Below are 22,928 nucleotides of genomic sequence, written 5' to 3'. Positions count from 1 at the left end.
GGAGACGGACGGGCCTGTTGATCGTAATGTAAACATTTGGGGCGGCCAGTATGTATTTTAATTAAGTGCTGACATGCAGCAGTTAAGATCTGATTTCCTATCACACACACACGCACACTCGCATATACCTCTTGACTGTACATGAGCTAAAAGATTCATATAGTTCTCTCTATGTACACATTTATAAGGGTGGGGCGCTTTCCTAATGATGAGTTGTTGAGAGATTTATTATCCCACTGTTAAAAAGAAATATTAGAATAAAAAAAAAGGGAAAAGCCATAGCTGCGTGGGAATGATGGAAATCACAATTGGCATTACAAAAAAAAAAAAAAAAAAATCAGTGCATAAGATGGAAAAGATTGTCCGAAACATTCCTACATGGCGAGCTTGAGGAAAATGTGGCTTGTTATCAAAGTTTTTGGCCTGCAGCAGCTGCGTGATTTTTCACCCCTCCCCTGCCAAAAAACGTCTGCAGTTGTTGCGATTTGACCCCAAGGGAACGCTGAGAAGTTCAGTAACCTTGCCGTCTCAATACACGCAAAGGTCAGGAAACTTCATCTCGTAGATGGGCACCGAGCGAGTCTGGCTCTGGCCGTAGCCCGACGAAATGGTCCCGGACGGGCTCGGCGGGGGCCTGAGAAGAGATCGGCATTGCGGTCATTATTTTAGGATTTGATTGATTTCGACGATCTCTGTTGCTCACCTGATTGTAATTTCAAAGATCTGGTTGAGTTTGCTCTGCAGCAGCGTGGCCTGAGTAAGACAAACGGGGAAAAAATACGAGGTGTGAGATAAACTGCTGGGAGGAGAAAAATTAAAAAAAATAAAAGAATGTGCGGAAAGTAGAACAACTGTCATCATTGTACCCGAGCACCGCAGTGGGCTGCGATCTCCTCGAAGGGAGCTTTCTGGAACTTTTCCACCACTTGCCTCCTCCGCTCCCTCTCCTGCTCCTCCATGCCCACACTGTCCACTAGGGGGAGACAGAAACAAGATAAGAAACCGTCATGTTTGGGTGTTGCGATTAAGGAAAAAGTCATGAACACAATTATTTTTCAATCATAGTAAAATGATAAAACGATGATTTAGAGTGATTATTCATTGACGTCAAAAAATTTTATTTATTCAATGACCGAAACTACAATTACTCCCCACGTCTCTTCGCCCGTGCACGTTGAACACTCAATTATTCTCTGTCAAGTACAAAATCACGTGAACATCAAATATTGCGCAATTCAAGCTTCTTGCATTTTCATTCTGCTGCATCCACACCATCATCACCGTGGTCATTATCCAGTGGGTACTCTACAAACAAACTTTGCCAACTTAACTCTTGTCAGAATTGAAAGACGCGCTGACACGACACACTTGCAAGCGACAAGATCGTTTGGATTAGGCAGCGTCTTCCACAGTTCCATCAAAAAGGCATTTACATTGAGTTATTCGCCTTTTTACATGCAGCAACACATGACTGCTGCCATATGGGCCAGGCCAAGTGTCAGCTGTCTCAGCAGTGTTTTCTTACGTTATGAATTATGAGGTTAACCGTGCGGCCAATTCACTTATTTTTCCTGTAGACGCAAAACATATGGGTTTGACATCAAAAGATAAAGTTTTTTACTTGCAGGCAGATACATCTGGATCTGATAGCGAGTTGAGGTAGTAGTTTTACTTTTAGGTGAGCTAAAGTACGGGAAGAGATTAAAATGGATTCATGTGAATATGACGTTACAAAGGCAGTACGTCAGGCAGTAAAACAAAACAAGCTTGACATTCCTAGTTTTTTAGTTTTGAGAGTCAGAAGAGATTGACTGTACCACAATAAAAACTTCAACCACCTTGCCTCTCACATGACAAATGAGTGAATCTGGACAAAATAGGGTGTGTTATCAGATGCAGATGTACTGTCAAATACCTGGGTAATATAACTTTTACTGCTGATCTTTTGTCTCATATTTATCTTTGGATGTCAGAGCCACATGTTTTCAGTCCACAGCAAAAATAAAGGAATGGGCCTCACCGCTCCTTTAAGTGGGGAGTGTAAACCACGTTTTCCTAAATTATTTAAACTAAAGACTCAGACATATTAAAATGAACCACGCATCACCATAACACACACGGGGTAACCTGGCGGAATCGCTATCCCAACTTCCTCTGCGCTCCCTCCTTGAAAATTAAATTAAGCATGGTAAGGTCATGCAAGAAAAGCTCCTGTTGACATTGAGGCAGCCACTTTCGCCTACCAAAATGTGACGAATAACAGATGTTTGTATTCCTTCAAGTACAATAAACTGAGAATATGTACAGCTCACCACTTGCCAAATTCAATAAGAATCATCTGTGGCGGTCTGCGCATTTATTTGGATTTATTTATCTATTTTTGTAATTTTTACGAATTTACGCGGGGCCTTGTGGAAGTGAAATGCGATGCGGAGTGAGACAGTGGACATACCGATGGCGTTTTTCAATGTTTCGAAGGTGATCTCCTCAGCGGGCGTTCGCTGCGAAAACGGAAGAGTGACAAAAGTGTTGATTGAATTGTGAGAGTGTTGCAAAGCCACCGAGTGAGTCGGTGCAATGCGTCAAAAGGACTTTTGGCTCTGACCTCCTCTTTCTCTGGACTGTTTCGGGACTCCACTTCAACTTGAAGCGAGATCGTCTCCCCGATGCTCTTTCGCTTTGACAGGCGGTCCTCATCTTGACAAATAGGTACAAGCGGAGAATGTTAAAATTGGCATTTGAGAGATTCAAAGAAGACACATTAAAAAAATGCACTTGCACACAAATAATGTGGTCTCTAGTGTGACTACCCAGCCAATAAATATGAAATTAAAAAAAAAAAAAAAACACGTGACTCTTTTGTATTCCGCCACACTGATAGGTAACAACAGGGTAATAACCACACCCACACCGATATTCTCAGTCCATGACATGATCAGCAAGGAACAAGAAGGTCACACACGTTTTTTGGACAAGTGGGAAATGTTTTGAATTGTGGCAAATAAAATGCATATCATGGTTTCATGAATAACACTTCTTTACCAGTATACTGAGGGACATAAGGAGTTGCAAGCCGCTCCGTGTTGTAACCGCTGCCTCCGAGGACTTCAGTGATCTTGGACTGGAGGAAAAGCATGTCGCCTTCTACCTTGTCGAGTGAGGTGGGGAGTCTAGGAAAAGCGAGGAGAGGTGTCACAGGAAATGTAATGTAAGTTGTGTGGGAATAAATATGGCATGGATATACCTGGGCACGTCAACATAGACATCCTCGGGCAACAGGTAAGCACTTTCCTTCTGTCTCGCCTCGATCACCTGAGAGGGAGAAAAGTGGTTGGAACAAGGAACATGGGGCTTGCAAAGAAGACGAACTAACTTCGTGTATGTGCTGGCAGAAGGCGGGGACAGTGGTGAGCTGGCAGATGAGGTTGAGGTAGGCGGCAGCGAGCGCATGGACCGCACAGCGATTATAAACGGGTAGCGCCTCATCAGTGGACAGAGCCAGGTCCTAAATGGGGTGAAAAAAAAAAAAAAAGAGGATTCGGTAAGGATCCTGTGGAACGGCCACATAACTTCACATTTTAAAAACATCAGATTTCCTTAGTACGTCCAGTAGTACTTTTGGGACTTTCTTTATAGTTTCCATCATTGGGTTGTTGAAAAAGAACTTTAGCTTACACACGTCGCCAAGTGAAAATATAATATCTCGTAACATTTTAATATTTCACGTCCTACATTTTTGCTGTTAATTTTTCACCTTTCCCTTTTTTCGGTACGACATACTTGACTGTGCAACTCCAGCTACAGCAAACATTTTATTCCACTCCATCCATACCTGCAAAGCGAGAGCCAGCCGAATGAGGTCAACGACCACTTCTTCGTTGGCAAGCTCGACGCTGAGAAGACCAAGCAAGGCAAAGAGACTCTCGTAGTGCTGCCTGCCGCTACTCTGCTCTTTGCAGCCCAAGTAGATGTGCCGGTACAGCTGCTGGCCGTGCTGGCGAGAGAAGGAAAGCGTTCAAGACAAACAGTTGGACGGAATAGCAAACACACCCAATTCCAGCGGCGTCAGCTACCTTTTTCATGAACAAGTTGTCCTGTCTGGAGCACTTGTCCACTTTGAGCTTCAGTACGGAGATGTCGGTGATAATGCTGCAAAGCAAAAAGTCACGCAGAGGTCAACCGAGCCGAGCTCCATGTGGGTGACTTAAGCAGCACATACAAACAAACCTTATGTTGGAGAATTTGGGCCGGTTGTCATGCCTGTCAATGAGACTGAGGAGGATTTGGAGCACCAGCAGCCGAACCTCGGGGTCTTCGGTGAGGGAGAAAGAGAGCAGAGGCTCCAGGAAGGAGCTCGGCAGAGCTGTAAGCATGTTGGTGGTCTGGAAACCGGCAGTCACCTGTGCCAATACATCAATTATTTCTTTTCGAATAAATACATCCTTATCGTTGGAGCCGTTTTGCTAATGGGAGATGAAGACCAACCTGGACCAGTGACTTTAGTAACATAACCTGAATCATCCTGGTACCCTCAGGCCTGGGAGAGGAAAAAAACTGTTAACCAACAAATATTTAGGCCAGAGGAAATGAATTAAAAAAGAAATTTAGACAAGCAGCCAACCCAGAGGCTGAAGAAGGTAGTAGCGGGTGAACACCGGGAACGGGGATCTTGCCCATAATGAAGAGCATGACTTCGGACCTTTGGTAGGTTGGTAAAGTGTTGGCAAAGGAACCTGAAAAACACAAACAAGGGGGAAGAAAAGGAAGATGACAATAAGCAAAATAAAATGGAACTCTAATTGTCTGGGCAAGAGAGTCGGGCAAATTACGGGATGAATGAACAAATGTGAATTGTAATGCTAATGCCATTTTAGAAGGAAATGTTTTTTGAATATTTGGAGAGTTAAGCAGTCCTCAAGTTATGACGCAAGTCTGACAAGCACAATGATAAATGGCATCCCTTCATGTGTAGTTTCTCAAAGCAGCAAAGGAATAAAAGCACAAAAATCTTTGAGGTGGTCTAACCACAAACCACCAAGTCCAATGTACCCAAATAAAGCAAAGCACACCCACCGATGGTTCTGATTACAGCTTCTTGCAACTGTCTCTCCTCATGAGCTTTAATGATCTTGGTGCCGATGTTGGTGCTGCCGTCATAGGAACCGGTCAGCTCGTAGTCCACGCTGAGACGCAGTTGTCGCAGTAAGGTGTTGAATACCTCCAGCACAGTGGGACCTGCATGACGCGCAAAAACGCAGTGACAAACAGACCAGATGCATCCGGATTCATCACTGATTTAATCTTCTGACCTACGGAGCCGCTGGCCGCGATGGCGGCCGCCTCCAGCAAAACCTCCACAATGCCGGCTCGGATGGTGGCGGAATTCTTGCTGTTGGCGTCCAGATGACCGAGAAGTTGCTGGATGACCAAGTGTGAATGCTGCGACTGAAAGAATCAGCAGGAAAAAAAAATAAAAAATCAATCAATTCCTTTGCAGTGCACTAACCAGGTGCTAAATGAAGAAGAAAAAGAGGATCTACTAAAGATCCCTGTGGTACGCCCACACTACCACTTCAAAATTAATTAAATTATTAATAAAATTACCATATTTAAAACATTATATTTCACGAGTTCATTGATTCCAAATCACATAGTGTGTTTGGTGTCTGTCAGTGAAACATTTTTTACATGGTGCTAAAACTGTTTGGTTTTCATCGTTTAAACATGCCGTTAAAGGACTTACCTGAATGGAGTACATGATGATTTTAAAACATCGCACAGCAAAGGTTTTTCCCTGCCATAGTGAGTGATTGTCGAGGTGCCTTCAGGGACACACAGATGAAGAAGAAAGATGTCAGTTATGACTTATTCAGTCACATTATAATGGCATTCCAACGACATCACCGCTCTCTTTTTGCGAGCCGCAGAATGACACAAACGGCTAATCAACGCGAAAGAGATGCGCCGCACAATCCATCAAACAACACCAAGGTCACTTCTGTTGTGTATTTGGCGACGCCGCATCTGCCACTTGCAAGGGGGAGGCGGGGACAGATTGAGGAAAAATGACCACAGACCAAAACAAAGACAGTGATTGATGGAAAATAGCTGCGAAATGGCGGCAAAGGAGACGAGCAGAGGGGAAATGAGGAGGAAATTGAAGCTTAAGGGATTTGAAGTAAAGATTGAAACATAAAACACAGCCATGGAGTTTGAATTTACACGAAGTAGCAGAAACAAGATCCATCTTTAGATTGAAGTCTCTGTGTTTTTGGGTGGGCCATCTTACATGAGCACAGGAGTGACAGCATTCTTAATGTTTCCATAGGCGGCTCGGCCCAGCAGCTCCCTGAAGCAGCGCTCCGTCAGCTCCACTGGGCTCTCTTTCTCCTTGTCCGATGCCTGCAAAGGAGATGGGGACCGACTGGCGGTGGAGGGAGACAGGTGAAAAAGAAGGAAAAGCGAAGGAGAGATGAGCGTAGAGCAATTGTACAACAGCAAAAAAAATAAATAAATACTTTTTCCACGTTGGTAGCCGGGCTTTTTTTTTTTTCTTTTTTTTTTTAAATGGACTGATCATCATCATGTTCAATATTTTACAGAATATTACAAACGTGAATTAAAAGATGGCCTGTACAGTCAAAGAAGGTGCCATGATGGTGGCAGTTGTGAATCTGGAAGGATTATTACTATGTCGTAAATATAAACAATACGAATGAGAAGTGTTAACGGCTGGCATATTTGTGCATGGGAGTGTTATTATCCTCAGTTTGCCCACCGCTGATTACATTATTCATCGTAAGCCTCGCACTGTTATCGCTCCTGCTGCGCTGGAGGAGTGTGGCTTCCCACCTCGCACTGGCTTTGCTCTCAAGCAATGTACATCGTAAAGCACATCCATGCCTCAACGCTTACGCGATTGCTCACCGGAAAGCCTGAGAGTGGAATAATAATACAAACAAATTGTCTTTTAAGTGTTTTGTTGACGTGTCTGAAATCAATGAGCTTGCACATGTGCATGGGGATTAATAGGAACCAAGCGCCATCTGCAAGCCTGGTAATTACACTGTGTGCCGAATGTTCTGATTTGTGTTGTGTTATTGCCAGTCACTTGCTAAACTCACTGTGAAGGCAAATTGAGGAGGTGCGACGGGAGACGACCTCACGCAGGCTAGAAGATGAAAGGAGCAAGCTGTGCGTTTCGGCATCTTTTCCAGCACTCCGTTTCTGTTTTTCGTCCTTCACCTTTCCTCGCGTCGTCCTCTAACAAGCCAATCTGCTTCTTATTCTTGATTCAGTCCACTATTTGTGATCAAAGTGAGTGTGTTGAATGACGTGTGACGACATCCAGTGAAATGTCGTTATCACATCGTGACATCAGTGCTACATTTGTGAGCCCATCTATTATGATTTGTACTGCGGGCTAGCGGTATGCGAGCAGACTTTCTTACGACCAAGCTAACCGGTTTAGTTAAATACACACATAGCTTCATTTATTTTGTTGGTTATATATATTTTTTGGTGCCCTTAGATGTCTGGAATGTGAAATTTGTGCTCGAGCTCAATAGCGCAAAGAAAAAAAAACAGTTTAGCTGCAGTTAGTAAAGCCTGTCATCCCATGAGGCAAATTTCACCTCTCTGTGCGCTCGCTACTCTGCAAGTTGAATAGCAGAGACGGGACGATCTTGTCCATGTGCTGCGGATCCCAGATGTTAGCCTGAAGCTCGTCATTCACAGTCTTCCTCACAACGCCCTGAAGCCCCTTGATGCCCGCCATCCGGATCCTGGGAGCGAGCAAATAGGAGATTTGAAAGGGAAACCATCAAAGAGTTACAGTTGCCCAGCGTAAATGTCCAAAAACAAGCCTAAAAAGTCAAACAAATCGTGGATTTCAAACCATTTCCATATGACGGCAAATGTGTTGTGTCTTTGACGAAGAGGCGATCTAAAGCAACCACCCCGGCAGACTATCTAAGATCAGGGATCTTCAATCCTGTTCCTCGAGGTCTGCTGTCCGTCCGTTTTCCATCTCTCCCTGCGGCACACACCTGATTCAAATGATCAGATAATCAGCGAGGGCTGCAGAAGCTGTATAAGGATCCCGATCATTTGACTCAGGTGCGGACCTCGAGGAACAGGGTTGAAGACCCCTGTGCTCAGTGTATTTTTTGGGGTGTAGGCTTAGTTAGTGTGCTTAGTGCACATTGCAAATGAAATATCTGCTACCAATCAATGCAAGTGAAGGCTCATCCTGAAAAGTGTCACATTTTAGCCACCCCATCAACCCCCAAAAATAAAGAAAGAAATAAAACTGAAATGAACAACAGTCCGATGTCATGTTCAGCAATTAACTTCAAACATGTATACTGTGCGGCATGGAGAAACAAATCTCGGAATTAATTTTACAGCGTTATAAAGTGATATGGGCGCACCACACTTAAAGTGTTAACAAGTCGGTTGGTCCACTCACTTGGTGCGGATATCGGGGTCCTCGTAACCGGAGTGGCACATCTCGCTGAAGCGTGACACGAAGAAGTCATAACTGCGGTGGTAGGAGGGCGTGTCCTCCTCTATGTTGGCAAACTTCACAAACTGCAAGGAGAACAACATCAAATGTAGACCTTGATCAGACCAAGAATTATATAATCAAACTCTCCCCCCCCCAAAAAAAAGGAGAAAAAAAAGCATTCATTTCAGATGATTAACCACAATGAAAACCGCCTTCAATTTCACGGTGACCATGTGAATAAACATCAAAACGCCATCGCATAAAATATAATTCGGAGTGAAAAGTATTGAGCTTGGGGATTGCTGCAAGCGTGCCACTAAAGGATCTCATTAAAACATTCCTGGCATTTAAAATCACATCTCCCTCCAATTAATAAACTGTGAAGTGGAGTAGCACAGTGCGGTACATATGGGGAAGATTATCAATAACACAAACCTCACTTTTTCCTTTACTTAAAATGTAAGCTTGCAGTGTTTCTAAAATTGAACAACTCCGGCAACTGTCCTTGCAAGAATTAGGCAAAGTGAGGTCAGATACGGTTACTGTGCAGGCTTAATCATATCAGCTAAATCAATCTTAAGTCAAAGCAAGTAAGAAAGTAAGCGTGAGTGGACTAAACTAACTAACGCTGGTCATGCGTTTATGAAGTGGGGACGAGGCCCTGGAATGGGCTGCACAGTACCGAACCGAAGATTAAAACCGGATTAAGTCCCGTGGTAATAAACGCTCTAATCCGCACCTTTCACCTCTCCCTGGTTTGTGATTTACAGTGCGCATTAAGCATTAAAACAAACAGCACAAGAATGACATAAAATCAATCACTAACATTAAAAAAAATAAATAAATAACGCCTGCGTGTCGACCTTTCGACAAATGATAAGCATGTGGCCCGGAGCGGGTAGGATGACTTCACTCATACTGGCTTGTAAAAAAAATAAAAATAAAATAAAAATAAAAATAAAACAGGCACACACAAAAAGCTGGAGTGCAGGGCATGACACCAGTCACAGTAGATTAAAAAAATTAAAATAAAATCAAAGTGCTTTCCTTGTAAATAAGTGAGTCAATACCGCACGGATGTTGAAGATTGCAAACTAATCAAAAGCTAGCGGCTAGCGTGCGACGCTAACATCGCTCTCAATACGTTTGCTCAGAGCTCCGTGTAGAAAAAGCACAAACACATTAACTCAAATGAATGACATCAGTACCACATGATCCAAATCTTTGGTTAACATAAAAAAAAAAAGTTGGTCAATAGCGGCTCCAGCTGAGAGTCCCATCGAGACCCACCGGGAATGGAACAACAACAGGAAATCAAAACATACATCAAAAAAGAGGCTTTCGGTTGTTTACTGCCAGAGCCATTTGAAGTTGACTGTCAAGCTAAACCTAAAACTAAAACAAAGACATTTACATTTACCCACAAAGAAAAAAAACATCTGCACAATCGTCTGCTCGCTTCATGTTTAGTAATAGGATTAGCAATTATGTGGCGCTGTAAAAACGCTTTCGGCAACGGCGATTTGAACATAATTAGACGCCGTAACACATGACATGTATATTGCGGTAATATTTTGAAAATCTAGTTCTATTTCTGCAATTCACTGCTGTATTACACTGCCCCCTGTTGGGCAACACAACCAAAAGGAGCCGGAATAATATCATCATGAGGCACAGACTCTTTCATTTTTTTTTTTTCCCATGTTGCTATGTGGGACGAAACTCATTGGATGCTACCTTCTTCAAATAGGTCTGATTATTCTGGTGCAGAAATAGTCTTCAAATTCAGCCAAAGGAAAAAGCTAAAAACGCACGCAGATCTAATCCCTTGATGCCGGCTGAAATGAGATCTCGTGAGGCACGTTGACGGCTTTAAGACATTTCATCCCACTGCAAATTCATTAAGCTTTTCATGTTTTTGAAAGTTGAGGATCCGCTGCTGATGCTCGACGCGGCGTGAGAAAAATTAACAAAATGGCATCGAGAGCGAGAGTGAGACGTCTGCCGGGAAGATTATAAATGAGATGCTGGCGTGCCTCGTTGATGCGTGTAGATGGCCGCGTGGCTTTGCCAACGTGCTCTGCGCCTAACCTCATTTCTTTTCAGCGTCCTCCGCTGACCCAGCGGATGGCGAGCGACGAGCCACTTCTGTCACCAGGGGACTGTGGAATCTCAAAATGACTTCTAATATCGCAGCAAAGTAAAAGTCCACGAATGCAGCGGTCCCCAACCACTGGTCTGTGTGACATTCAGGCTGGATAAATATTTTTTTCATTGATACTCAGAGTCTGAAAGAAATAAGTTTAAGTCTTAAATCATACCAGCTCAACAGAACCGAAAGTGGAAATGAATTCAACTCCATTCTGGTGTATCTCAGCCAACAGTGGCTTGTAAGGTTAAGGATGGCCGAGTGGTCTAAGGCGCCGCGTTCAGGACCCAGTCTCCCCAGGAGGCCTGGGTTCGAATCTCGAATTTCCCCATTGTGGGACTAATAAAGGGAATATTATTATTATTATTATTATTATTATTAAAAGTATATTAATTATAGTATGAAATATGTTTAAATTATCAGTAATGTTTTTCTTTGTTTTTAGCTTTGCTTCTATACAAGAAAATAATGTTTGCTGGTATACACAATGTGAATTTGATAAATAAAATTGTTGACTCATTCATTACCAGCCAAGTAAAAAAAAAAAGGATCTTTGACGTCTTTAGCCGTCACTGGCAGTAAATGAGTTAATTATTTATATAGTCTTAATTTCATTGTTTTTATTGCAACAGGACCCTCGGATTAACCTACCGAAAAAAAAAAATTATAAAAAATAAATAAATAAAAACGCCCGTTAGCGACTGACCGAGTTGGTTCCCAGGATCTGCAGACTGGGTTTGTCGGACTCCAGCAGCTTGCGGACCATCTTGAGGAAGCTCTCCACAAACAGGTTGATGCTCTGGCAGTGGCAGGCCATCAACAGCTGGTCCAGCGCTTCCATAGCGATGCAGACGTAACTGAAAAACAGACACGACACGATCGACGCGTCGATTGTCGTAAAGCAGTCGACTCGAGTCGCTACTTTGGGGAAAACGACGTTCCATCGCTTTGGATTTAAGAGTTGAAGATAACATTAGGGGGTGATTCTCGCCTGGACCTCACACTCTGAAAAAGTACGTATATGCCTGGTATAAACAGAGTACGTCTGACGGTAAGTGCGTGTGGAGTTTGTGAGAAAAAAATGACGGCGTTCATGGAGTGAATGAGAAAAGCCGTGTGAAAAAGCCACTGATAATCATCTCGAGCCATTTGCGGTGAGTCCGCGTCGGTCACGGCACATTTCTAGGTTGTATTCCAGTAAATAATTAGTTTGCCATCAAAAGCCTTTTCAAAGTCTTGTTTTTGTTTGAGGTGTTCCAAAAGAATAAATATATTAGCGTCAAAGTCGCTGTTCTGCTTGCATTGTTTCTTTTAAACAAAATGCCCTCCTTTTATTTATTTTTTTTTCCCACCAGCTTTTTAAACCAAAAAAATGAAATTTTGTGGAAACCAACCCACGCTTCACAGCAGATTATAAAACAACAGATTGTTTGTCTTCTGGTGAAAGGAGAGTCGAGTCCTTTGATTGGTCACGAAACAATACTCTGTGCGTCTTAAAAGATCAGTCCACATGTTCTAAATCAGCTGGCAGTCAATAAGTTAGTATGTCTCCCAAAATAGATCTTAGATGCAATCATTTGCTATTGTTCATGCTGCCATTTTAGATGACTTTATTAGGCCTCATTACGCCTCCGTTTGTGTTGCTTCGTACTTTTTATTCTTCATTTATTTGACTCTATGTTCGTCCCAAAAGGTTGCTCAGTTGACATGCTGCAGTTGTCATCTTTTAATGTGAAGAGACACGGAAAAGTGACAGGTGGCGCTCACCCATATCTGTGGCGCGCCACGTCCCTCGACAAGCGCTCAGAAAGATACGCTCCGATACGGTCCAGCTTCTCTGGAGCCGACAGGGCGTAAAATGTCAGCTTCTCCATGTTGGCCTTCACCAGTCCATCCTGGAGCAAGAAAACAAATTAAAGGAGAGAACAAGAAAATATTAAAAAAAAAAAAAAAAAAAAAAAAAAAAGATATTTTAAGAACTACAGAGCAATGTGGTAACTTAATTTAGAATAAATATAGTGACAGGACTCTTGTTTGTTCCAGTTCTCGACTTGACGGCTTCGGCGCAAAGCACGAAATCCAGTCGTCAAAGAGAAGGAAATGAGACAAATTCCCCGTTTAGCAGCGTTGGTCCGAGATCTGACGAGGAAAGTGTTCCTACGCGGAGCTCACACAAACAATTCAAGCTGCAACAATTCTGATAATTTTCTGCAGAGGTTACTGGACTCAAATGTGTGTTTGCAATTAAAGATGAGGTTTGCGGTTTGCCCAATAGTCAACTTCTGACAAGACTAATTAACTTCACACACTGACCTTCACTTTTAATGCAGCACAGTTATTCTTTTCGATATAAGACAGACATCAAGCTGTTTAACGCCACTGCTAACTCTCAAATTCAACATTAAGACGACAAAGATTGTAATTCCAACTCTGAAACAAAGTTGTGCAGTTAAATCAAACATCACTTTGCCACTAGCTTAATGCTAACACAAAACGGGAAAGGCCAATAATAGGCTAAAAATTAGCATCTATCTCGCAGGCATATATTCTTTATCCTCTGCAAAAAAAAAAAAAGACTCATTTTACTGCAGATTAACGAGAAAAGTGTTTTGAGTTACGACCGTGATCATGGGACGTATTAAATTGTATCTCAAAGCACCACCGTGTACGCAAAATCTGAAAAGTCCGAGCACAGAGCTCTCGAGTGTTGGGTGACGTGTCAACAAGGTCTTGCCAAGTTGTCATGTGAGCCCCTCACCTCCGGGTCTTCCGGGAAGATGTTGTCCACCAGCCTCTTGTAGCGAGGCCTGAGGGCCCCGCAACAACCGCAAACCCCTAAAGGCGGGAGAAACAAACATGGACATGTGACATGAGTTCAAACGCGAGCTACTCGCATTTAGATGAATTTGACGCTCCTGAGAGATGGATATTTCGAATTACAAACAATAAGTGACTGATGCAGTCGTGTAAGTCAATACAACAATTATACCCGTCAAGAGTCTGAGTAACAACGCAGTCCCTCCCGCACTTCCATTCAGTTCTTTTTTTTTTTTTTACTATGAGGTTTGATGTTTGAGTGCATTTTTTTTTCGGTTTTAGGGATGGATGCCCTATTTGATTTCAACTGTCAATTAGGCTACCTCCAAAAATAAATGTTTTGATTACGCTCTGCTAGTTTTAGGACAGTTTTTAACGCAAGTCTGGAAAATAGAAGCTTGTCTTAGGTGACAATCACAATTTGGACAGAACACGTTCAGGAGATAATTATTTCGATAATGGAATTGTTTCCAGGGGCTTGTAGACAATGTTCGATTTCTTTAGCGCTCCATGAACGCGCGCTCATTAACTTTGTTTTGAATCCAAATCAAATCTTCGCAAACATCTGCTTTGACTTTGGGAAAACAATGATCAAGATTTTTGCAAATGTTCTGGATCAAACCAATGCGTCAATTCTACTCAATTTACGTTTGCGCATTTTTACTGAACCGTCAATTTAAATTAACATCCTGTTTTGGAATAAAGCGCTGATAATTAAAACATGCTTTTGATCTGATCCGTGGATGAATCAACATTAATGATCAATCAATTATTAAAATAATCAATAATTGCAGCCACAAAGACAATACAGTCCTTCGGATGTTAAAGCACATTCCCTCCTCCTTTTCCTCCCTCGAGTATAATGAAGACGACCTTGACGAGGACCAACATTGCAGTATTCCTAGGCCTTTTTTTTTTTTGGGTAAATTTGGGAGTCACTGATTGCTGGATTTTGGTTGGTTGAAGGACTCCTGCAGTGATGACTCATGTGGGGCTTCCAGGGCACCAGAGGAAGAGAGAATAGACAGCCAAAAGAATCCAAGACAAACAATCAGACCTGCCTAAGAAATGTTGTGGCACCTGCTTGCCGAGAAACAAGTTTGAACGGGCAGGTCACCGAAAGGCCAACAGCCACTTCAAAGGCCGTTCGACCCGCTTTAACTCTCGTCTCGGCTCTCTTCCTCCCTTTCATCGGGGCTTCCCGTCACGGCTCTGAATTTTAACGCAACGCTCAGGACAAATTAAGATGATTATCAGAGAGTTGCCAGCGGACGATCAACACAATCGATACCTTTTCCGCGCGGAACCACAAACTCGGTCATCGTCGGGCAATTGTATTAAAAGACTCGACAAACAACACGTTGCACGTTTCAGTTCTCGTTTCTAAGTGCTTCGGCCTTCAGTTTCCTCTTCAAGAGGCAAAATGCATGCTCTATTGGGTTAAGGTCTGGCGACTGACTTGACCGATGAAGTCCTGTGTTGTGAGTGTGTGTTTTTTTTAAGACATTTTTATTCCTTGGCTTTTGATGCAATTCATTCATTTGTAGTTTAACTTGAATAGTCATAAAATGCACGACACAATTAAAGTATCATTTTATCTTGTCGCATGAAGCTACTCGCAATTAATTTGGAGGTATTTTTTCTTTACATTACCAGACAAAATGCTTTTGCAGACTTCATAATTCATTTCGCGGCGACTATGAGTTACATCATTCGCTTTTTAGCCAACGCCATCGCATCGTGTTGGACAGCTCAATCGTAAACATATGCAGCTTTAATTTTACTTTCATGTTATTATAGTTAATTCTAAAAATATTCAAATGTTACTTTACTGGAAATAATTTTTTTTTTTCGCGACGTGACAGCTCAAACATGGAACAGATTATTTCAATTCACATATTTTCAATGAAGAAAAAAAACTTCCTAAACACCTTAAATGCATTACTGTAATTGCCTCAAAACTATGATTTGCTCAAGACAAAAATCAATAGTTCCCAAAGCAAACATTCTCTGGACACCATTTCGGGCTGAATGTCCTTGAAGAGCTGTGTCCTTTGGAGAGTCAAAGAATTCCAGGCCCAAGCGCGCTCTTATCAAAGTTCCAGCGAACTCAACAACAGGAGGCGGTGCATGAATTGATAAAAAAAATAAATAAATAAACCCCGCGGGAGGTGGTAGAGGTCCAAGAAAAAGAGGGGATACAGTAACAGGATGGAGGATGTGATGGGGTGCTGGGGGTTGGTCTGTGACGCACAGAATGAGACACAGTAGAAAGCTTCTTATAGCACCGTCCACGTGCAGCATAAATCTGCTCGCTGAGCAGTCGTGGAAAAGTGATTTCCGGGGCGAACGTTTTTGAGGCAACGCATGGGGAGAGCTGACACGTTCGCTAACCTGCAGCGATGGAAATACAAGCAGCGGAGCACTTGCAATATGAATCAAACGCACTTTCTGCACTTTTTCCTGGATCGAAACGGCGGAATTCAACTCTTTGGGGAGACACGCAGCCGTTATTCAAGAAGTTTAATTGTGCGATGACAGATTTTGTGTTTGTTGTCTTGCGATAACCATTCATCCAGTCAACCGCTTGTCATCATCTGGGTCGCGGATGACGTAATAAAGTCAACAGATTTCTTTGAAGTATTGTTGCAATCTGACGAATGACTCACTGACTTGCATTCACGCCATATTTAGTCGGAGGAATCTTGTCAATTTTTCATAGTGAACGCTTAAAAGACTGCAAGTCAAAGTGTTAAGTAACAGCTCAAATTGAAGCAGATGTCTTTCATATTAATTCCTGGTCCATTTTGCTTTATTTTAACTTATCTACAGAACCAAAGCATTTATATATTATTCATCTGATCATGTTTATTGAAATAAAGACATTTATTAAGTGTGTTTGTTAAGTACGACATGTCAAGAGGAACTCGCAAAAATAATCGCCAGATGTGGAAAAAACGTGGGTCATCGTGATGCCCCACATTATTCCCAACAGGGAATATTGTTTGCAAACGTGACACATTTGAGATCTGTTTGCATCTCGCTGTATTTAGTATGTAAAGGCACTCATGGAAGATGTAACATTCCAGCATTTGTAAACAGGGGGAGGCTCGGAAAACACATCTGGACCGCCCACACACAGGTTAAATTTGCGCATGGTGGGATTTTATCAACGTGGATTAGGGCGGCTCAAGCTCGGCAAAGAAACACTAAGTGGGTGGATAAGTGGTGGAAAAACACGGGAAAGGGGTGGGGGGGTCTCACCACATCGGCCCACCCTGCTAGAGGAACCGACAACACATTCGGTGGCTGGAGGCAACACGCAAACACCAAGAAAGGAGACGTTACGCTCTGACCCCTGTCACGACTCCATCCTGATTGGACGCACAGCTGCAGGGAATGTGTGTGGGGGTGTGTGTGGGGGTGTGTGTTTTGTGCCTGCGACGGGGGTCCCTCCCCCTGCATGGGCACAGCAAGGAAGCAGCCAATCACGACGCTATTTATATCTCCCTAATAATGGCCAGGCGACATTAAAAGATTACAACGTCCATTTCCCCCCTTGCGATGTCGGATTAACGCTCTCCCATTAGGATAAAAGATGGAGGGCTGGCCGGAGCAGACGGGGAATACTCGGCCCAAGTGAGGGTAAAATTGAAAAAAAAAAAAGAATAAATAAAATCTAAATGTTACGCAATACTTGCAGGGCATTAAATAGAAATCTGTTTCAGCCGTACAATAATTTAACGATTTAAAGATTCTTACCCAGTCAATCTCAAAATAAAAGCTATCCACAAAATGTAAAACAGCACAATCGTGTTGTAAAGATGACTTTCAACTCTTTAGCAATCCCAATTTAACTTTTAAGAGGAAATTAATCGGCAATTTGAAAGGCTGCCTCAGCACACGCAAAACGGCACAGGAAGTGTTGTGGGAAGCTAGAAAGCAATTGAAGGATAATGACGATGAAGAAGATGAAGAAGATGGTGGTGGTGGTGGCGGGAAGTAGCGAGCCAGGCTAAACCGACCATGTGGGGGATGAAAGGAGACTTCCTGTCGACATCCACGTGAACATTTGCTCACGATCTGCAGAGAGCACGCTTGCTAAATGTATAGCTCGTGTTTTTGCGCTCACTCCATCGTTTCGAGGTATGGAAGTAATCCAGAGTGGGTGGCAGAGAGAGACAACACACACACACGCTTAAATCTCATAGACACACGGCCAAAGCGGACATATTGTGAGTTCCAATCAATCAGAAACTAGATAACTTTTCTTTTCTCTTTTTATTTTTCCCTAAACCAAAGTATAAAGAAAATAAATGCGCGATCATTACCAAAGACCCAGAAAAGCAAGAGGGGGCATATTACTGATGCCTATGAATTTTGTCAAGACTGAATTTCAACAGCACCAAGAACTTTTCAAAGGAGGCGGACGCATTGTCCAATTAAATCTTGATGTTGCCAAGATGTGCCCGCTAAGTAACCTGACACGCCATTAAAGGAGCTAATTGGTACGAACACAAAAAAAAAAAAAAAAAAAAGCACAGCAGCACCATATGCTTCTTGACTACGGCCCCGGTTGACTACTATGCACATACCGGAGTAGTTTAGCTGACCACAACGCAAACGTGGGCCAGGCAAAGTGGCCACATCCAAGGGGGAAAAAAAAAAATAACAATGATTAAACATCTTTACCGAATATATACATCCTCCAAAGTGGGAGCTGCTGATTCAATATTCAGTCCCTGTGAGAGCCGGCGGTCCCATGATGTAAAACTCACGCGTGTGCGAGGAGAGCGTTTAGGGGGGGGGGGGAATGCAGACAAACCGGCTGGCAGGGTTTGTTTCAATCCTCACGCTTGACGATACGACCGTTTCTTCTTACCGTACATCGAGCGACGCTGGAGAGGAGCCGCCGCTGCCGCCGCTCGTGTTTGCTTTCGGCAGGTTCACTCACTCGTGCGCTCGCACACACAGCTGTGCCAAGAACACACACACACACACACACACGCTTGGGGATTAATGCCTGCCTGCCTGCATGCACGTGTGCTTGGAGCTAAAAGGCATCGGAACGCGCACGGTGATTGGTGCAGAGGCTGCGTCGATGCGATGAATTACACGCACACAAAAAGGGGGGCTGGTAGGCGACGTCACAGAGAAGCATGCCGGGATGACCTTGGATTTCTTTGTTTGTAACCCCCCCCCCCGCCTCCTAATTTTTTTTTAAAATAAATAAATAAATACACACTGTGCATAATGCACCTTGCAGACGGATGATAGCAGGGGGCGTGTGAAATTAGGACAGCATGTCGGAATACCTCCCGCCCACGCAATCTGCTTGCCTCACACCTCCTGCCCACCCCCACTGCTACTTCCCTCCATTATCAACCCCCCCCAAATTCTTCCGGCTTGACTTTCACGACCCCCTCGATCCACCCATCCTCGTGTCTGTGGTTTAGCCCACCATAGAATTAGTGTCCTAAAATAAAGGCTGAAAAACAATATTGCAATTTATTATGCGATTATTTTGTTAAGGTCCTCGTCCAATGCATTATTTAAAAAAAACCAACAGAAAATTATTCTGTATTACAAAGGGCAATATGAGCAATCTGAGTAAATATTTGAATGAATGACAGTTTATCTACTTCAATTAACGCTGACAAAGTCACAAAACGTGGCGTCAACATAAGTCGGAAAGTCATGATAACAATCATGCAGACAAAATCTCTTGCTTTATCACTTCGGGAAGCGGTGATTCGTGAACTGCACTTCTGAGGACATCATTTAAATAAATACATAAAGAAGTAGAATATTAATCTATTTAAAAAGATGAGCAAGATGATTTTTTTGTTTTGCAGCCTTTTGCAATTTCAAAATTGCATTGTACTACTTTGTAATGTCAATTTGAATTCGATGAATTTTTTAACGCGACCAAAAACATCTGTGTTCATGCCTCGTTGTTGTCGAAATGCTAATCAACTGCAAACAATGCGTGATTACATAAGTGAGCAAGTGTGAGAATACAGCGGTTGTTCACATGCTGCCTGGTAGTGATTATCGACTCAGTGGCAGAGTAAAAAGTGGGACAACTAACTAAGACATTTAGACGTCTGAAGGGTGTTTACTTGAAGCGTTCCTATAATAAGAATAATATGCGTTACAGTCGAGCCTCGCTCGCTCTCTCGCTGATTCATAAGCAAGTCCAAATTTTGAGTTACGTGCCTTCAATGCAGTACTGCATAGCAATGAGGCCTGCGGGGAGAGATGCAGCGTGAATTCAAATTTAAAAAAAAATTGGGAGGGTTGGAACAGGTTAATGGAATGTTACTTAATTTTAAAATGGAGAGTTGATTTAAGATCTGAGTGAGTTATAAGTGTGGTGCTGGAACAACGTGAACTCGGTCTAAAGGTTTTGCTGTAATTTAGTTTCATGACACAATAGTCTGTCCTCAAATTCTTATAGGGTGGTCATTTTTTCCATCCAGTGAGTAATTGAGAGAGGAGGCCGCAATTTGAGGAACTGCAGTATGTTCCCCTTCTCATCCAAGTCTTAAAACGCAATCACGCATTGTGTGCGCCAGATGTAGAACGCTACACTTACCCTTGCCAACACGATGGTCGAGAAGTGAGCGACAGTCCAATGCCAGCCTTTGAGAGGCCGGGACGTCGACGGGCACGGGTAAAGGCAAGGGCATGGCAGCAAAACTACACAAACTTGCTCCACGTAAAACAAGACAGCCCACGATATAAGTCATTAATATTTACCGCAGAGGCAGGTTGACCGTATTAACGGGAGAGATTAGCGATTAATCCGACAGCTTTCTCTCTCTGTCTCTCTCTCTCTGTCAACGCTTTCCTCTGTGTCTCATTGATAAACATCTCACTGACACAATGGGCCTCTCTCTCGCAGCAAGTGTCACTCTGGACCAGGGAGAGACAAAAGGGAGGAGGGTACGAACACCCACCGACAGCTGAAAGCATGCAGTCAGTGGGTTTGGTACTCACATACCGGTAATCCATCACAATTGTCAACCTGTTCAAATTTACAGTCGCAAATTTTTAATTTTTTCCGGTCCGCCTCTGGCTCGAAAAGCTTTGGCATCATGAAGATTCTTATTATCTGAGGAGCATTGCACAAGCCGGGTGGCACTGTCCCAGGAACGGTCAAAAATTACTCTATTCAACTTCTTGGGAATGCAAGAAGTTGCCAGAGTACATCGTGGAGTGCTGTTATATTGATGGATGGAGCGCTTAGAATTGTTGTGGCTTGGGTTGGCCATTATCGCTCACCTGTCATGCTGGATGTCGGCCACTAGATGGCGGTGCACTTCCAGCGTCACGGAGGCGGGAAGAGGTGACACACTAAGGCGCCTGGCTGACGCTTCACCCGGACTTGGTCACTCAGGAAAACCGCGGGATGTCCCTTGGCCTGTGGAAGTTGTGGGTGTACCAGAAATTCGCCAACGATGTAAACATGATGAAAACCTCAGAATATATATCGCACATCTCTTACGCATTACGACGTTGATACGGTTGAGTTTATTCTGGCGGAAATTACGAATGAAAAGAAGATAGAATTATAGTGTAAATGTGTAGCTATGTCTTAATCGTCATTTTGTTTACATTTCCACACATACGGTGTTTTTTTTTTGTCCCAACATATTCTCGCGTTGATTTATCCCTCAACGGAACTATTGAAGAACTATTTTACCTCACAAAATGTCACTAATAGACTGTCACGAGCCAAGCTCAGGTTAGCTAACCACCACTTACTAAACTATCTCACACACCCACCGGCAACATTTGCTACGAATACTCACCATTAAATGAAGACAATTATCCACCGAGCCATAGCCACTGCTCTTCGATAAGTTGGACTTTCCACCAGCCAGGGAAATATAAAACTAAGATGAAAAAAATAAAAACAAAAAAAAACGGCAAGCAATACAACTGCAAAGCACAGCTGTGTTACTTGCTCATTGGTAAATATGAGTCAGCCCACCACTACTTTGACTGGAGCTAATTTGAATACACATAGTTCACATTCATGCACATGAAAAGCAAAAACAATATACAAAATACTCTCAAATCAATTCAAATCACGTTGCAAGTGAAACGTAAACGTAATAAGTACCTGACATCATATCAGTTTCGTATTTGAATTAAAGTGACAATCTTGATAGAGGCTGTTTTTTTTCTCCCGCTTGATGGCAGTAATGAGTCAGGATGCTACTACCGGAAGTGTTCTTTAGTGTGAAACGACTGTCTCGGTTTACGACGGGACCGCGGCGTAACAGTAAGGCATGACTTTATGGATTCAGATTTGTGCCCAAAAGGAAAAAAAATCTCATATTCTGATCATCAAAGTTGAACAAAAGTCCTCAGTTAGTTACATAAAGTTATATGAAGTTATTTACACATGTAAGAAGCTGAATTTGCAACGTTTTGGCAAAAATCTGCTGTACTCAATAAGGCAAAGAAATAGTTACCTTACACAGGCTATCCTAGTTATTTTTTTTTTGTTTTTGTTTTTATATGTGTCCGTGTCAATGGCTTTTCTTACAAATACTGTATTTGCGTTGTTGTGACTTTACCGGGCAGCATGGCGGTTGAGTCAGTTGTCATTTTGTGCATTACTACAACAGACGTACAGTACAATGACATCTTTGCCTTTCAGTTAATTAGGGCAAAGACAAATTAAAAAGTGAAAAGCTCAGCAGCACTCTATGGAGGCAAAAGTGTCAGCCTGTTTGACAGTGAGCTGATTAGTGTGCAGCCAAAGACGTTTGCCTCAATACTAATTAGCTTCCAGGGTTTGCCAAGTTCCCTGGTCGAGGAACCTGTGGCCTGGGGCTTGTGCATTTCATCTGACCTGTGTGATCCTTAAAAAACATAAAAATCCAAATTACTTCTACAAGTGATTTGGTAAAACACTTGAAAAATTAACAAGGTATTTTAGGATATCACAATCATTAAACAAAACTGAAAAAAAGAGATCCCTGTTAAGGATTTTCGATACCTAATTATTTTCAGATTGATACCACTCTTGCGTACTCACCGATACCGAGTACCAATACGTCTGTTACTTTTGATATCTAAAATTTAATTTAACACAATGACACATGATGATTCGGTGTTTCAAACTAGATGACGCACTTTAAATTTTTTCTTGCCTTAAGTATCTGTGGCTGGTATCAGTGGCCTCCAGGAGTACCTGATACATTAAAAAAAAGGTGCGTATCAGCCCGATACAATACCTGGTATCGGTGCTCACCTAGCCCTAATCCCTGTTCATATTCTCATCAAAATTGCCAATATTTACTAAATTCTACTCTGCCAATGAGCACAAATGTAGCATTTGCATACCATTTCCTAGTGTAACACCAACTTGGCCGCGGCCGGCAATAATCGGGCTAATTGCCTTAGGCTCGCTCGGCATCTATTTTTAGAGGTACG

General features: G+C 42.7%; 1 protein-coding gene across 4 annotated transcripts; it reads right to left on the bottom strand.

Moving 5' to 3' along the window:
• Positions 1-40: 40 nt before the first annotated feature.
• LOC148316474 (protein EFR3 homolog B) lies at positions 41-21,658 on the bottom strand. 4 transcript variants are annotated; one of them, XM_088286357.1, is made up of 24 exons: positions 21,293-21,658; positions 20,763-20,901; positions 13,417-13,493; positions 12,426-12,553; positions 11,365-11,515; positions 8,471-8,592; positions 7,635-7,784; positions 6,290-6,424; positions 5,744-5,822; positions 5,310-5,445; positions 5,074-5,235; positions 4,622-4,733; positions 4,486-4,537; positions 4,228-4,400; positions 4,074-4,149; positions 3,833-3,994; positions 3,374-3,505; positions 3,245-3,312; positions 3,043-3,170; positions 2,606-2,697; positions 2,453-2,501; positions 867-973; positions 704-753; positions 41-634 (listed from the first exon to the last, which is right to left on the bottom strand). In XM_088286357.1, the coding sequence occupies exons 2-24, from the start codon at positions 20,767-20,769 to the stop codon at positions 529-531; spliced, it is 2,454 nt and encodes an 817-aa protein (XP_088142483.1). In that variant the 5' UTR covers positions 20,770-20,901; positions 21,293-21,658; the 3' UTR covers positions 41-528. The 4 variants fall into 4 exon arrangements, with proteins under 4 accessions (XP_088142483.1, XP_088142485.1, XP_088142482.1 ...); XM_088286359.1 differs by lacking the exons at positions 20,763-20,901; positions 21,293-21,658 and adding exons at positions 18,358-18,449; positions 20,074-20,219; XM_088286356.1 differs by lacking the exons at positions 20,763-20,901; positions 21,293-21,658 and adding an exon at positions 20,074-20,233.
• Positions 21,659-22,928: the final 1,270 nt, after the last annotated feature.

The sequence above is a fragment of the Idiotropiscis lumnitzeri genome, chromosome 21 (genome assembly GCF_059441095.1).
Source record: "Idiotropiscis lumnitzeri isolate Australia: NSW breed Sydney's pygmy pipehorse chromosome 21, RoL_Ilum_1.0, whole genome shotgun sequence".
Taxonomy (NCBI): Eukaryota; Metazoa; Chordata; class Actinopteri; order Syngnathiformes; family Syngnathidae; genus Idiotropiscis; species Idiotropiscis lumnitzeri.
The sequence above is the reverse complement of the archived record's forward strand: the minus strand, read 5'-3'. Positions and strand labels throughout refer to the sequence as shown.